The 14,664-nt window shown below is 43.1% G+C and overlaps 1 protein-coding gene across 4 annotated transcripts in view; it reads left to right on the top strand.

Annotated features, from left to right (window-relative positions):
- Nucleotides 1-14,418, top strand: part of LRRC40 (leucine rich repeat containing 40) — a 37,918-nt gene extending 23,500 nt beyond the window's left edge. For 3 of the 4 annotated variants that reach the window (XM_044440662.1, XM_044440669.1, XM_044440641.1), the window contains exons 12-15: nucleotides 909-1,019; nucleotides 6,275-6,352; nucleotides 9,712-9,897; nucleotides 13,840-14,418. In XM_044440662.1, the coding sequence (XP_044296597.1) occupies nucleotides 909-1,019; nucleotides 6,275-6,352; nucleotides 9,712-9,897; nucleotides 13,840-13,945 (481 nt within the window). In that variant the 3' untranslated portion in view covers nucleotides 13,946-14,418. The remainder of the gene's footprint in view (nucleotides 1-908; nucleotides 1,020-6,274; nucleotides 6,353-9,711; nucleotides 9,898-13,839) is intronic. The other variant, XM_044440652.1, reaches the window with a different exon arrangement.
- The last annotated feature ends 246 nt before the right edge of the window (nucleotides 14,419-14,664 follow it).

Raw genomic sequence — 14,664 nt, 5'->3', positions numbered from 1 at the left:
GGCTTCTATGGAGATTTTTGCTTGGCCAGCAGGACCTGCTAGAAATGGGAGATTGTTGGTTTCAACTCTCTCTCTTTGTCTGTCTGTCTGTCTATTGTATGTGTATGCCACCCCATAGCCAGAGGGCTGTCTGAACAGCCCACAGCACAATAATAACAATAATACAGATTTTAAAAAATCCATGTTCCCAGTTCAAACGGTACAAAGTGTGAGTGTGGTGTAGTGGTTACGAGTATGGGACTGGGACTCAGGCGATCTGGGTTCTACTTCTTGCTGAGCCATCCAGCCAACTGGATGACTTTGGGCCAGTCACAGGCTTTCAGCCTAACCTACCTCACAGGGTTGTTGTGGGGATAAGATTGAGAGCAGCAGGAGAAGAATGATATAAGCTGCTTTGAGTTCTTTAACAAAGAAAAGGGGATATAAATCTAATAAATAAAAGGAGCAATATTTATGCTTGCTGTCAGGTGCTTTTCCATGCAGGCAGCCTTCAGCACTAGAACTGCTTAATTTGACCTATAAAACATTTATCTTCAGACCATTATTTGGGCTTCTTATGTTAAACTGTCAGTTATTTAATGCCATAGTATAATAACAATAGCCATCCATTTATAGCACATTATTATTATGCATTATAAGTGAATGAAATAAAATAACTGGTTTTCCCTGTTCAGTAGTAAAATGTAATAATTAACAGCAGCTGTCCATGCCCTTTTCTCAATCAGAATTTGTTTGATTTTTCTCGGACAGGATTACATTTCTGTAGCCAAGTCTAGCTGTAGGTGAGGATAACTTTGTGTAGGGTTATAAAATTGTGATGGGTAAAATACAGTTTGGCTTTATCAGTGATCTTTTGAAATAGCTTTAAATGCTGCAGATCATTGACAAGGTTTTTTTATTATCTGCAGAATTGTGGAACTAAAAGAATCAGTCTGTGATATTAATTTTAGTTTCAATAAGCTCTCTTCTATTTCCTTGGAGCTCTGTGTGCTTCACAGACTGACACATTTGGATATCAGGTACGTGATTACTTAAAATTTCCTTCCTAAGACATCCTAGAATTCATTTGTTAAATGCAGCAATTGGTTACATGTTAGCCAGTTCAGAGCCAACATGTTTGCTGCAAGCCCAAGAATACTTTTTGAGAACTTTGACTTTTAAAGAATAGCAAAGGCCATACTGTCACTATGCTGCTAAATAGATATGGAGGTAAAGTGATTGAGAAATGCTGTCCTTCAAGAAGACTTGAATGCATGAGTGTTGGCCAAATCAATTTGAGAATAACATGGCTGAGATCCAAAGAAGGAATGAGACAGTTGTACAATTGGTGGCCCTTGTATTAAACAATGTCCCACTTTATGTATGAGCCTCACAAGGGACTCTAATAAACAGTTTTTTTGCAGCCTAATACTTAGCAACTCACAAGTTACTACTAATAGGCTGGCTTCTGCTTAAGCTGCAATCTATGTAGGTCTCTTTTGAGCTGAGTATTTTTATGCCGGAGAGGGGTTTGGATCTAGTTTTTCCTGTAAATGATTCACTTCTGTGGCATATTTCATGTACTATGCTGAACTAACCAAGATGTTTCTGTCTGACTTCCATATTCTCAGGGAAGAGGAAGGATCTCTTTTTTTCTTTTTATCATTCTTTTTCTCCTCCTTCGACCTACTTTATAATCTTACCCTGCTTTAATCAGTGCTTTCAGTCATTCCTGGCCATGTCGACGTTTATATATCCTGGGGAACCCACGGGGGCTGCTATTGGCGTGGTCATGGGCAATGGTCGTTACAACAATAGGGGCTTAACGTGTGCACGTAGAAGAAGGATGGACAGATGGCTGACACCTGTCCCTCCTTCTGATCCTGCCCCCAACCAGAGGGCGCCAGGTAGCCTTGTCAACCATCCCTCGGGTCTGACGGTGCTGCTGCTCAATGCCAGGTCGGTCAATAATAAATCTTCCCTCATCCATGACTTGATTGTGGATGAGGGGGCCGACCTGGCTTGCGTAACGGAGACCTGGGTGGGAGAGGGAGGGGATGTTGCCCTCTCCCAACTGTGCCCGCCCGGGTATCTGGTTCAACACTGTTCACGCCCAGAAGGGAGGGGAGGGGGAGTCGCGTTGGTTTACAGAGCCTCCATCTCTCTCACGGGTCTTCCGGTCCCTTTGAGACCAGGGCTGGAGTGCCTGTACTTGGTGTTGGGCGAACGAGACAGATTGGGGATTCTATTGGTGTACCGTGCACCTTTCTGCCCAGCAGTCTCCCTATCTGAGCTGACAGAGACCGTCTCGGACCTGGTGTTGAGGACCCCCAGGATGTTGGTCCTGGGGGACTTCAATCTCCATGCCGAGTCTGGACTGACCGGGGCAGCTCAGGACTTCATGGCCTCTATGACGGCCATGGGCCTGTCTCAACACGTCATTGGCCCGACCCATGAACATGGACACACTCTGGACCTGGTATTCACGACGGGGCAGGTAGAGGATGACCTGAGGGTGAAGAACTTATGTTTGACTCCCCTGTCATGGTCAGATCACCTCCTGGTGAGGTTTGTGCTCGAGAGCGGCCTCTCCCTCTATAAGAGTGCGGACCCGATTGTATGGGCCCGCCCCCGGAGCCGGATGGATCCGGATGGATTCCTGAAGGCCCTGGGGGAGTTTCCGGCTGACAAGACTGGTGCTCCTGTCGAGGCTCTGGTCGAACTGTGGAACGGAGAGATGACCAGGGCCGTGGACACGATCGCTCCTAAGCGTCCTCTCCCACCGGGCAGAGTCCGCTCTTCCCCTTGGTATACACCTGAATTACGGGCGATGAAGCGAGTTGGGAGACGGCTAGAGCGTAGGTGGAGGAAATCATGGGATGAATCTGACCGAACACACTTGAGAGCCCACTATCGGGCCTATGCTGTGGCGGTGAAGGCGGCGAAAAAGAAGTTTTTTTCCGCTTCCATTGCCTCCTCACAATGCCGTCCAGCGGAGCTTTTTCGAGTGGTGCAAGGCCTGGTTCGCCTGGGTCCTAAGGAAGATCCGATGCCACCCTCAAAGGCCCGCTGTGATGACTTTGCCAGGCATTTCAGGGAGAAAATCCCTCAGATTCGTCACGAGCTGGACTCCACTAATGAATCAGAGGTCTCTGAGGAGTCGCCAATGCCACCGTCTGGTCCAAAATTACTGGAGGAATTTCAATTATTGCGGCCCGATGATGTGGACAAGGTGCTTGGAAGAGTACGTCCCACCACTTGCCTATTGGATCCTTGCCCGTCTTGGTTAATAAATAACTCCAAGCACGGGATTGGGACCTGGATTTTGGAAGTGGTTAACGCTTCTCTGAGGGAGGGTCGAGTGCCTGCCCCTTTAAAGGAGGCGGTAATACGACCGGTCCTGAAGAAAGCGTCACTGGATCCAGAGATGGCCACCAACTATAGACCTGTGGCCAACATCCCGTTTCTGGGCAAGGTGTTGGAGCGAGTGGTGGCGGGACAACTCCAAGCACTCTTGGATGAAACTGATTATCTGGACCCAGTTCAGTCCGGCTTCAGACCCGGGTACAGTACTGAATCTGCCTTGGTCGCCCTGTACGACGACCTGTGCAGGGAGAAGGACAGGGGGAGTACATCCCTGTTGGTTCTTCTGGACCTCTCGGCGGCTTTCGATACCATCGACCATGGTATCCTTCTGGATAGACTTGCGGGATTGGGGGTTGGAGGCACTGCTTTGCAGTGGTTCCGCTCCTATCTCGACGGTCGATTCCAGAAGGTAGTGCTGGGGGACCAGGTCTCTACGTCATGGCAGCTATGCCATGGGGTACCACAGGGCTCCATTCTATCCCCTCTGCTATTTAACATCTATATGAAACCGCTGGGAGAGGTCATCAGGAGGTGTGGGCTGCGAAATCATCAATACGCTGATGATACCCAGCTTTACCTCTCGTTCTCCACTAATCCAGGTGAGGCAGTGGCTGTGTTGAACCGGTGCTTGGCCGAGGTAAGGGAATGGATGAGGGCCAATAAACTGAAACTCAATCCAGACAAGACGGAGGTCCTGTTGGTTGGCGGATCGGGTTTCGGAGAGGGTGGATTTGACCTGGTCCTGAATGGTGCAACACTCCCTCTTAGGGATAAGGTCCGCAGCTTAGGAGTACTCCTCGACCCGGAGCTTTCTTTGGAAGCTCAGGTGACAGTGGTGGCGAGGAACGCCTTCCTTCAGCTTCGGCTGATTAATCAGCTGCGCCCCTACCTGGAGTACGACTGCCTGGCGACAGTGACACACGTGCTGGTGACTTCCCGCCTAGACTTCTGTAACACGCTTTACGTGGGGCTTCCCCTGAAGACAGTCCGAACACTTCAGTTGGTACAAAATAGAGCTGCCAGGTTGCTGACGGGGACGGGGCGTTATGCTCACATGACTCCAGTCCTCCGTCAGCTTCACTGGCTTCCCATTGAAGCCCGGGCCCAATTCAAGGTGTTGATTATGACCTACAAAGCCCTAAACGGCTTGGGTCCTGGCTACCTGAACGAGCGCTTACGTCCCTATATGCCCGACCGCCCTTTGAGATCTGCGGGAGAGTCCCTTCTCCGGGAACCCTCCATGAAAGAAATTAGGAGAGTAAGTACCCGGAGGAGGGCTTTCTCTGCGGTGGCGCCCAACCTATGGAATTCACTCCCCAAAGAGGTCCGCCTGGCACCGTCGCTACTGGTTTTTCGGCGCCAGGTAAAGAACTTTTTATTTAAACATCATTTCAATTGTTAAAACATATGATCTGGCCTGGGCAACTTCTTCTTCCTTCTCTTTCTCATCCTATATTTTTATTTTATACTGATAATTTTAATTTTGTATTTGTAAATCAATGTATTTTTTGTATTTTTATATTTAATGGTAATTTATTATGTACTATTGTATTTCAATGTATTTTATCATGTTGTAAGCCGCCCCGAGGTTTCGGCAAGGGGCGGCATAGAAATGTTATAATAATAATAATAATAATAATAATAATAATAATAATAATAATTTGTAGTCCTTCAGGAAAGATGGACAATTGCCATTTACTTCCATCTGTCTGTCTTCCTGTCCCTTGTTGTTCTTAACATTTGTATATCCAGATGTCTGCACTCCATTTCGGTTAATGCCACTTTTGTTCTGGAAGTGAAGGCAAACATTAATAGTTGGAGATTTGAGCCAATTTGCTTTTGTGCAAGAGTAAAGTACAGTTAAGATCTAGCTTGCTAAGCTAATATTCAAATAATAATTCCAATAACTCAAATTCAAATAATAATCAAATAGTCATATTTGATCTTTTTTCTGTAATCATGGTTTATGAACTTATTTCTACAGTGAAAATAGATCAGTTTAAATAGATTCCCTGCTCTGTAAACTGATCTAGTGACCCAGTGGATCATTTTGTTAGAATTACTGAATGTGCTCCACTATCTCTTCAGTACATTTTCATAGATCCAGTTCAAATATATAAAGACAGAGTATAGATTGTTGTTGAATTTTGGATTGTTATTACATATGAATCTTATACTATAGTTAAACTGTAATTTGTTAACTACAAAGCTCCAACAACAAATCATGGATTTCCTCCTGGATTGTTTTAAATTAACAATCAATAGTAAAAGCATACATTAGGGTTCATGTATAAGGACAACCCACAATTCAAAGGCAACCATACTCTGGGTTGTAGTACATAAGCCAGGATTTATATAGAAAGTTACAACCTTACCTGCATATTGTTCTATATAATGAATATGTATGTTACTGGTAAGTAAACACAGCTGGAATTGCCAGGTGGGGCATGCCACTGTTATGTGGCATGTGATAAGAAGTGTCCTGCTGGATCAGAGTATCCAAGATGGCACTTTTTGCAACAGAGGTGAGCTGGATGCTTCTTGGAAGCTCACAATCAGGGCATGAAAACAACCATCTACCACATTTTTTACTCTTAACAGCTGATAGTCAGAAACATGTTGCTCCTGCGTATGGAATTTCTGTTTGCACTCATATGCATTCATTCAGTTGTAGTGATTATAGATGTGAAGTATTCTCATGTAGGTTATTTATCATGAGAAAATAGTCCACAGTCTGTGTTAGAAAAGATCCCAAGAGTTCTACTGATTTATGAAAGCAAAAACATTTTCTAAAATTTAAAATCATTTTATAATCTGGCTTTAAGCATACAACTTGTTTACAACTTACACACTGGAAAATGATTAAATTAAAATTTTAGTTGCTAATAATGGTTGGAGAGTTAGATTGTTTTTGTTTTTTACAATTTAGAAATAACAGCTTGATGTCACTGCCTGATGAAATGGAAGCACTTCCAAAACTGCAAATAATAAATCTTGCCTTTAACAGGTAAGTGTGCCATTACAAATTGCCTTAGCTAGGTTATGAAATCAAGGATCAGTCATATCCTAACATTTCAGGCCTTCAGGAAAGCTCTGAAAATCTCCTTGTTTTCACTGACCTTCCCTTTGCAAATGTTGTTATTGTTTTTTAGATTTTTAAAAAATAAAATTGTATTAGTTTATTTTTATCATTGTAAATCATATTGGGAAGGCTTCTGCCCTGAAAAATGTCCTAGACATATTAAAAATATTCTTATGTCCTAATTTTGTGTTGTTACGATACACTGGTATTTTTAATCTAAGAAATCAAAGCAGACTTGTGTTTTTAGAAGCTTATCTAGGGAGATTGCTTGCATAAGCAGTATCATGTTGATGGAGAAAATTCCTGGAATATTTCACTTTGTGTGTATAGACTGGCTAGGTTCTTAAAATGCTTCTTGATGTTGAAATGTAATGTTCTACTGTTGTTGTTGTTGTTGCTAAGTTGTGTCCGACCTATCGCGCACATTCCTCCAGGCCTTCCTGTCCTCCACCATCCCCCGGAGTCCACTTAAGCTCACGGTGACTGCTTCAGTGAGTCCATCTAGCCACCTCATTCTCTGCCGTCCCCTTCTCCTTTTGCCATCTATTGTTCCCAGCATTAGGCTTTTCTCCTGTGAGTCCTTCTTTCTCATTAGATGACCAAAGTATTAAAGTTTCATCTTCAGTATCTGGCCTTCTAAAGAGCAGTCAGGATTGATCTCTTCCAAGACTGACTGGTTTGATCTTGCAGTCCAAGGGACTCGCAGGAGTCTTCTCCAGCACCATAATTCAAAGGCATCAGTTCTTCGGCGCTCATCCCTCCTTATGGTCCAGCTTTCACAGCCATATATTGCAAATGGGAAAACCAGAGCCTTGACTATACGCACTTTTATTGGCAGGGTGATGTCTCTGCTTTTTAGTATGCTATCTAGATTTGCCATAGCTTTCCTCCCAAGGAGCAAGCATCTCTTAATTTCTTGTCTGCAGTCACTGACTGTGGTGATCTTGGAGCCCAGGAAAATAAAATCTGTCACTACCTCCATTTCTCCCGCATTTATTTGCCAGGACGAGATAGGACTGGATGCCATGATCTTAGTTTTCTTAATGTTGAGTTTCAAGCCAACTTTTGTGCTCTCCCCTTTCACCCGCATCAAGAGGCTCTTTAGTTCCTCTTCACTTTCTGCCATGAGAGTGGTATCATCTGCATATCTGAAGTTGTTGACATTTCTCCCAGCAATCTTAATTCCAATTTGTGATTCATCTTGCCCTGCCTTTTGCATTATGTGCTCTGCATATAAGTTAAATAGGCAGAGCGACAGTATACAGCCTTGCCGAACTCCTTTCTCAATTTTGAACCAAGCAGTGGTTCCGTGTCCAGTGCTGTAGTTTGAACATTCTTTGGCATTACCCTTCTTTGGAATTGGAATGTAAACTGACCTTTTCCAATCCTGTGGGCACTGTTGAGTTTTCCAAATTTGCTGGCATATTGAGTGTAGCACTTTAACTGCATCATCTTTTAGAATTTTGAATAGCTCAGCTGGAATACTGTCTCCTCCACTAGCTTTGTTGTTGCTCAGACTTCCTAAGGACCATTTGACTTCACATTCCAGGATGTCTGGCTCGAGGTCAGTGACCACCCCATTGTGGTTATCAGGGATGTTAAGCTCTTTCTTGTATAGTTCTTCTGTGTAATCTTGCCACCTCTTCTTAATCTCCTCTGCCTCTGTTAGGTCCCTGCTATCTTGGTCCTTTATCATGCCCATCTTTGCATGAAACGTTCCCTTCATATCTCCAATTTTCTTGAAGAGATCTGTGCTCCTCCCTAATGCTAAGCATTAGCTAATGCTTGCTAATCACCCTTATGTGTGATGCACAGACTACAACGAAGAAATGCAGGTTGCATATCTGTAACTGTAGTTCTTTGAATGGTCACCTGTGCATTTATCCAACCCAACCACAGGCCCCACGTTGGTGTTGGTGATTATAGATACATAGACATATGAACTATTTGGTTTCATTATTGGTATTTATTGCAAAATTGTACATATCCCACAAGTTAATGATTAGGTATACTGATTGCAAATGTCGGTCTCAAGTGGAACTGATGATATGGCAGAAGGTTGCCTTTTATATAGGGGCTCGGGGGAACAGGACTCCTATGGAGAGTAAGCTAGAGAAATATTTCTGAACAAGGCACTGCACTGGCACAGCCATATGTGTGAATGCACAGATGACCACTCGAAGAACTACAGTTACAGGTATGCAACCTGCATTTCCCATAGCTGCCACTTTGTCCACTAGTTGGTTAATATCAAGTCATGGATAGCTGTTCCTCTTGTTCCATCCTCCACTAACTGTTGGAAGAAGGTATAAGCGATACATGTTAAGAATCTCTTGGAGGAGCTGTGTTTGGTAGAATTTGTTTCCCAACAGATATTGGGAAAATTGAAAACCCACATAACAATGACATCATGCCTCCTTGAAACACTGGCAATTTGCTTTTTAAAAGTTTCATCCTTGTCTTCTCCTTGACTGACTCTTTGGTAATAGACTCCAACCACTGTGTTCCAGATGCTCTTGATGAGGCTACTAAGTGCATCCTCCTGTATTTCTGTGCACATTACTTTGACAATACTGCTATATAAGTATACTTTTCCAATCAAAATGCATTTCTGAAAGATCATTTACTTCCAATTTGAAGCTCATTTTTATCTCTTCCTTTCACATATTGCCAGCAGATATGTTATTCAAAAGTCTTCTACATATGGGAAAAGCCCTTCTGTTTGTAGAAATCAATTATCTAGTCCATTGTTTGTAAAACAACCACCACCCAAATCTAGACCTTCAAGTTTTCTTGTAACATTAACAAATACTTTACTCTGAAAACATGATTCTTTATTTCCTTGAATTTTTGCAATGTATCTCAGTTACACTGGGAAATAATTTCAGATAAATACTATTTGCCTTTTCTGAGAAGTCTGGCATCACACCAGTGCTCTTGTTACAAATGACCTATGTACCTGTTATAGATATTTTGGATCCTGACAAATCATAAAATCTGATGCAAGTTTATGTCACTTACGTTAGGATTGCACTGCAAGTTAACTGAACTTAAGCCTTACTTGCTCAATTTTAGTGAGTCATACATACTGTTAAGTTAGTTTTGATTCATCCCATGGATTTTTTGAATAGAATTTCTGAAAGCTCCAGCATGCTCATTTCCTAGCAACTGTGATTGTTGGAAGTGAACAAGTGCATTTGGCAGGTATATTTACACAGGTTATGTTTTAGGTGAAATTAATCTGTTTCCATGGTGGTGGCTTACTTGTAATTATTCATTTATAGATTCAAAATATTTCCAAATGTCCTTTATCACATCCCAACACTTGAAGCAGTGTTCCTTGGCAATAATCAGGTTGGATCCCTGGACCCTCTGCAACTAAAGAAGTTGGACAGGCTTGGCACCTTAGATCTTCAAAATAATGATCTCTTGCAAATACCACCAGAACTTGGAAACTGTGTCAATATCAGGTGACTTACTTACTTACTTACTTACTTACTTACTTATTTATTTAGAAAGCTGCTATGCCCCCCCATTTGCCGAAGCCTCGGGGCAGCTCACATTTATTATTTGTCGATAACCTTTTTCTGTGTGGGTTATTTATTTGGAAAAAGTCTGTACAAATATACTTTACTAAATCCATTTTAATTTTATGTCTACTTGAATTGCTGCAGTTATAGTTATTCTTCATGGTCTCTGTGCATCACACATATGGGCTCTTCATACATGTGTGGAGCGGTTATTTGGGAAGATTCTAAAGCTGATTAATTAGTATTCAGCGGGAGCCCAGCCCGCTATGCAGCTAGTGTGAGGGTGGGGCTCTGGCCAAAACTTCAATTCTTTGACTGCCATCGTGAACGCGTCAGGAAGCTCTTCTCCAACTTACCTTGTGAGGTATACATAAAAGCTCCTGCAGGTCAGGTTTTTTTCCTCTATTTTCTCTCTATTGCTCGAAGAAAAAGAAAAGTTATTTGTATCCTACAGTGGTTACCACTGAGGGTTTCTGTTGTGCCTTGCCGGCCAGGCAATACCACTGAAGGCTGCTTTCCGCAACTGCTCTGTATGCGGTAGCAAGCTCCCACCAACCGACAGCCACTCCCTTTGTTTGTTTCTCCTGGGAGAGTCTCACATCGTAGAATCTTGTTATCACTGCCAAGCTTTTATGAAGCAGATAAGGAAATACCAGGCTGACCATTTAAAAGCAGAACTTTGGAGCCGTGCTTTACACACCGAAGACCCTCAGCCATCCACTTCTGCGGCTTTGGCTCAAAACCCAGACGAATCGCCAACTCCCCCACTGGCGAAAATGCTCAAGGTGGCAAAACAAAAGGCGGAAAAGAAAACAAAGCCTCCAAAGTTGCTTACCCTTATTAAAGAGAAGGGAAGCACAAAAAGCTCCTAGTTGTTGGTACCTAGTGGCCTCCTGTGTACTGGAGACACAGCGCTGCCCCAAAGTCAGGAGAACCTGGGACAATCCCTACAGCCATTTCAACCTCCAGGGAGCACGTCCGTGTCCAAAGGAGCAATTTCGGAGTTGCCGGTTCAGACTCCTCAACCAGCCCAACCTCTAGTACAGAGCCTTGCCTCACCTCGCCTTCACCCTCAGTACCAAGTGTATTTCTCCAGCCCAAGAGACAAAGAGCCAAGCAACGTTCTTGATCTCCCCCAGCTCAGACAACTCATAAAAAACATCAATCTCCCCCAAGAAATCAAGGGGATTTCGATTTCAAGTTCTATGTAGAATGGTGGAGATTCGTCAGCTCAAGACAAGGATCCCATTGGAGCCTGTTGGATTTGAAACGTGATCCTTTGCCTGGTCCCAGCTCTCGCAGCACATTCCAGCAACCAGCTTGAGTCCCTGCCAATTTTTTGTGGTTTGCAGACAGGCGACCTCCATCCTCTTTGCCCAGCATACCAATAGAACTGAAGGTCTCTTCAAAGGAGGGCAATATACCTTGGTCTCGATGGCATCTTCTCCAGACCAGCAATTCAATGTTTCCTCAGGTCTTATGACAACCTTCTCAGTTCTATACTGACCACCTGAGGATACCGGATTCTTTGCGTCCCAGGTTCTCCAAATGGCCTATAGTCTAGGACTTAACCCTACACAAGAACCCTTGAGAGCCAAAGACCCAGTCTTTGAGGCTGTTTATGCAGAGTCTGCCAGATCTGTTACCATTCTGCTGCTCCCAACTCTGCTGGATACGATCCATCATGAATGGACATTCCCGGCATCCATGGCCCCACCACACCGCTTCAAAAATATGTATCACATTCAAGAAAAAGATGCTGAATTCCTGTTTCAACACCCTCAGCCAAACTCTATCATTGTAGAGTGTGCCAGTCACACTCCAGGAGGGAACATGCCACTCCATCTGACATCAAGGTAGATGCCTTGATGCCATTAGCCACCACTTTTACTTCTTGTCAGTCCTGTCTATAAAAATGGTCAACTATCAAGCTTCCATGGCCAGATATCACCTCATACTTTGGCATAGAACAGCATCCCTATGCTCTTCACTACCTAAGGACGCCCAAGACCTGGCAAATGAAATTAAGAATGATGCTACGTACCTAGCCAGACAAGATCCTCACAGCATGACACCATACTGTGGGTGGTGCTCACAATATGGCAGGAGCAATAGTCTCCGCCGCTTCGCATGGCTTTGATCCTCTGGCTTGTCAGGGGAGGCCAAAGCGTGAATAGAAGACATGCCATTTGACGGCACTGGCTTGTTCCACGAAACCACCGACAACTGAATGGACTCTGTTCAAAAAAGGCCAGGTGTACTGCTCACCACATGGGGCTCAATCAACCAATGCCCCAAGGCAATATACCTCATATAAGTGGCACAAATCTTCCTACTAACCTAGGATCCCTGCCACCACTATTATTAGCGTACAGCCAGTCAGCCTAGATGCCAAGATCCCTTCTCACGGGTTCGATCTTCCCAAAGGCACCCAGATGATTCCAGGAGGCATCTGTGATTCCTTCATACATCTCACATTGGCTCTTCTGTGTTTAACTTGGACAGCCATAACCTCAGACTCAAGTGTGCTTTCCATCATTGCCCATGGATACTGTATTGAGTTTACTATACTCCCTTGCTCTACAGTACCAAAACAAACAGCTCCATCACCACCTCTACTACAGGAAATTTCCACCCTGTTTCATAAAGGGGCTATTGAACTTGCACCATCAAAAAAATCCTGGATTCTATTCCAGGTACTTCATGGTTCCAAAGAAGGACAGAGGCCTTCGTCCTATCATGGACCTTTGTTCTCTGAATAAGTATATTCAACCCATCCTCTGCACTGAGTGACACCACCTTCCTACTTGAGGTAAGCCCACCAGTCACCCATATGTGTGATGCACAAAGACCACGAAGAATAAAGACAGGTTTCCTTACCTGTAACTGTCGTTCTCTGAGTGCTCATCTGTGCATTCACACATACCCACCCGCCATCCCCTCTGGTTTCGCTCTTGGACATGTGGGTTATTCTGTGCCACTGATGCAATGATGATGGTGGTCTTAGCTTAAACTGAGGTCTCGGCCGGAGGCCCGCCCTCATGCTAGCTGCATAGGGGGCTGGGCTCCTGCTGAATACTAATTAATCAGCTTTAGAATCTTCCCAAAAAACCGCTCCATGCATGTGCAAAGAGCTCATATGTGTGAATGCACAGATGATCATTCGAAGAATGACAGGTACAGGTAAGGAAACCTGTCTTTTTGAGGTATGTATCCTTAGTTCTTCACAGATAAAGCTGTGAATATTCTGCACATGTTCAAATTAAGTTTCCCCACTTTATAGGTTGTGATTGTGCTTAAAAAAAGATGCAGAAGAAAACCCTTTCTCAGAATTGCTTCTGTGTCAGTCAAATTGATTGGAAATTGGAATTGTTACAGATCTTGGCCCAGGCAGGCAGGTATGTGTGTGCGTGCGTGCGTGCACATGCACACATACATAGCCTGTAGCAGCAAACTGAAAAGAGAAATTTCCAGTTTCTAATTGGCATGGATTTTCAGTGGAGAGGGAATAGGAAGATGCAATTCTGGGGGCAGACCTGAACTAAAATTTATGTTGGAGAATATTTTAATAAAGATGTATGCATGAAAAAGCATATTGTTGTAAGAAATTGAATAAAATAAGTATGCAGTGTGATTTTGAAGATTTTATTGAAACCTGTAGAAATAGTGGTCTTTCAACTTGTATAAATCCAGTAGTGATTAAAGCAAATCCAAAGTTTCTGTAGTTATGTAAAATTGACTTTTTTGACTCCACAGTGATACCTACTTAAAAGTAGAATTTAAATTATTGCTTACTGCTTTCATTTGTAAGGTTTGTGTGTGCACATACACATGGGTGCACTGTGAACTTGAATTCTAATTGGTTTCTGGTCCTTCAATTAGGACACTTCTGCTGGAAGGCAATCCTTTCCGGACTCCTCGAGCAGCAATTCTTGCCAAGGGTACAGCTGCTGTGCTTGAATATCTAAGAAGCAGGATTCCTACATGATTCATTATTACTGATTTGAACTGAAATGTGCTAGATCTTACTCTCCCAAGGATGAAGACAGTAGCCCTTATGCTAGAGAGCTGTTTGAATTAGCATAACCCCTAAGTTCACATGCCGGCATTATTCTTCAAGTCTGATTTACTGAGGACTTTTATCTTTTTTGCAACCAGTTCAACAATCTATTGCATACTTGTAAAATATCCACATTTATGTTATATTTGTGGATTTGTCCAGCATGGATTCAAGGAAGAATGCTTCATTACTCAAGGAGCTGCTGATGGTTGTATCCATGAACACCCTGCTTCTCTCCCTGCCTCCATGAAGAAATATGTCTAATGTCAGCCAACATAATATGCACTGATCTGGATTTGCTTTCCACACACTTGCTGCTCAAAATGACTTTTTATTATTGTCTGATTTTAAGAGCACCACAATTTGTTCAAAGAATAAAAAACTGTATGTTTTAATCTGCACAGTGTGAAGGATTTAATTAATAGCTTAAACTATTACAAGAAAAGTATGATGAAGGCTTAATTGCCTCTTCTGTATCTGAAAATCAGATTCTGACACATGCAGGAGACATTGAGCAGTATTAGCAAATCACCACATGGGTAAATATGTTTTATATACAATTGTTATACATGCCTAAAATATGTATGGAAGAGTTGTACCCTTCAATTGTAAAACAAAACAAAAATCAATTGCATAGGGCTTCCTTA

The sequence above is a fragment of the Varanus komodoensis genome, unplaced genomic scaffold (assembly GCF_004798865.1).
Source record: "Varanus komodoensis strain SLA01 unplaced genomic scaffold, ASM479886v1 scaffold1, whole genome shotgun sequence".
NCBI lineage: Eukaryota > Metazoa > Chordata > Lepidosauria > Squamata > Varanidae > Varanus > Varanus komodoensis.
Note: the sequence above shows the minus strand (reverse complement) of the source record. Positions and strands in the feature narration are given on the sequence as shown.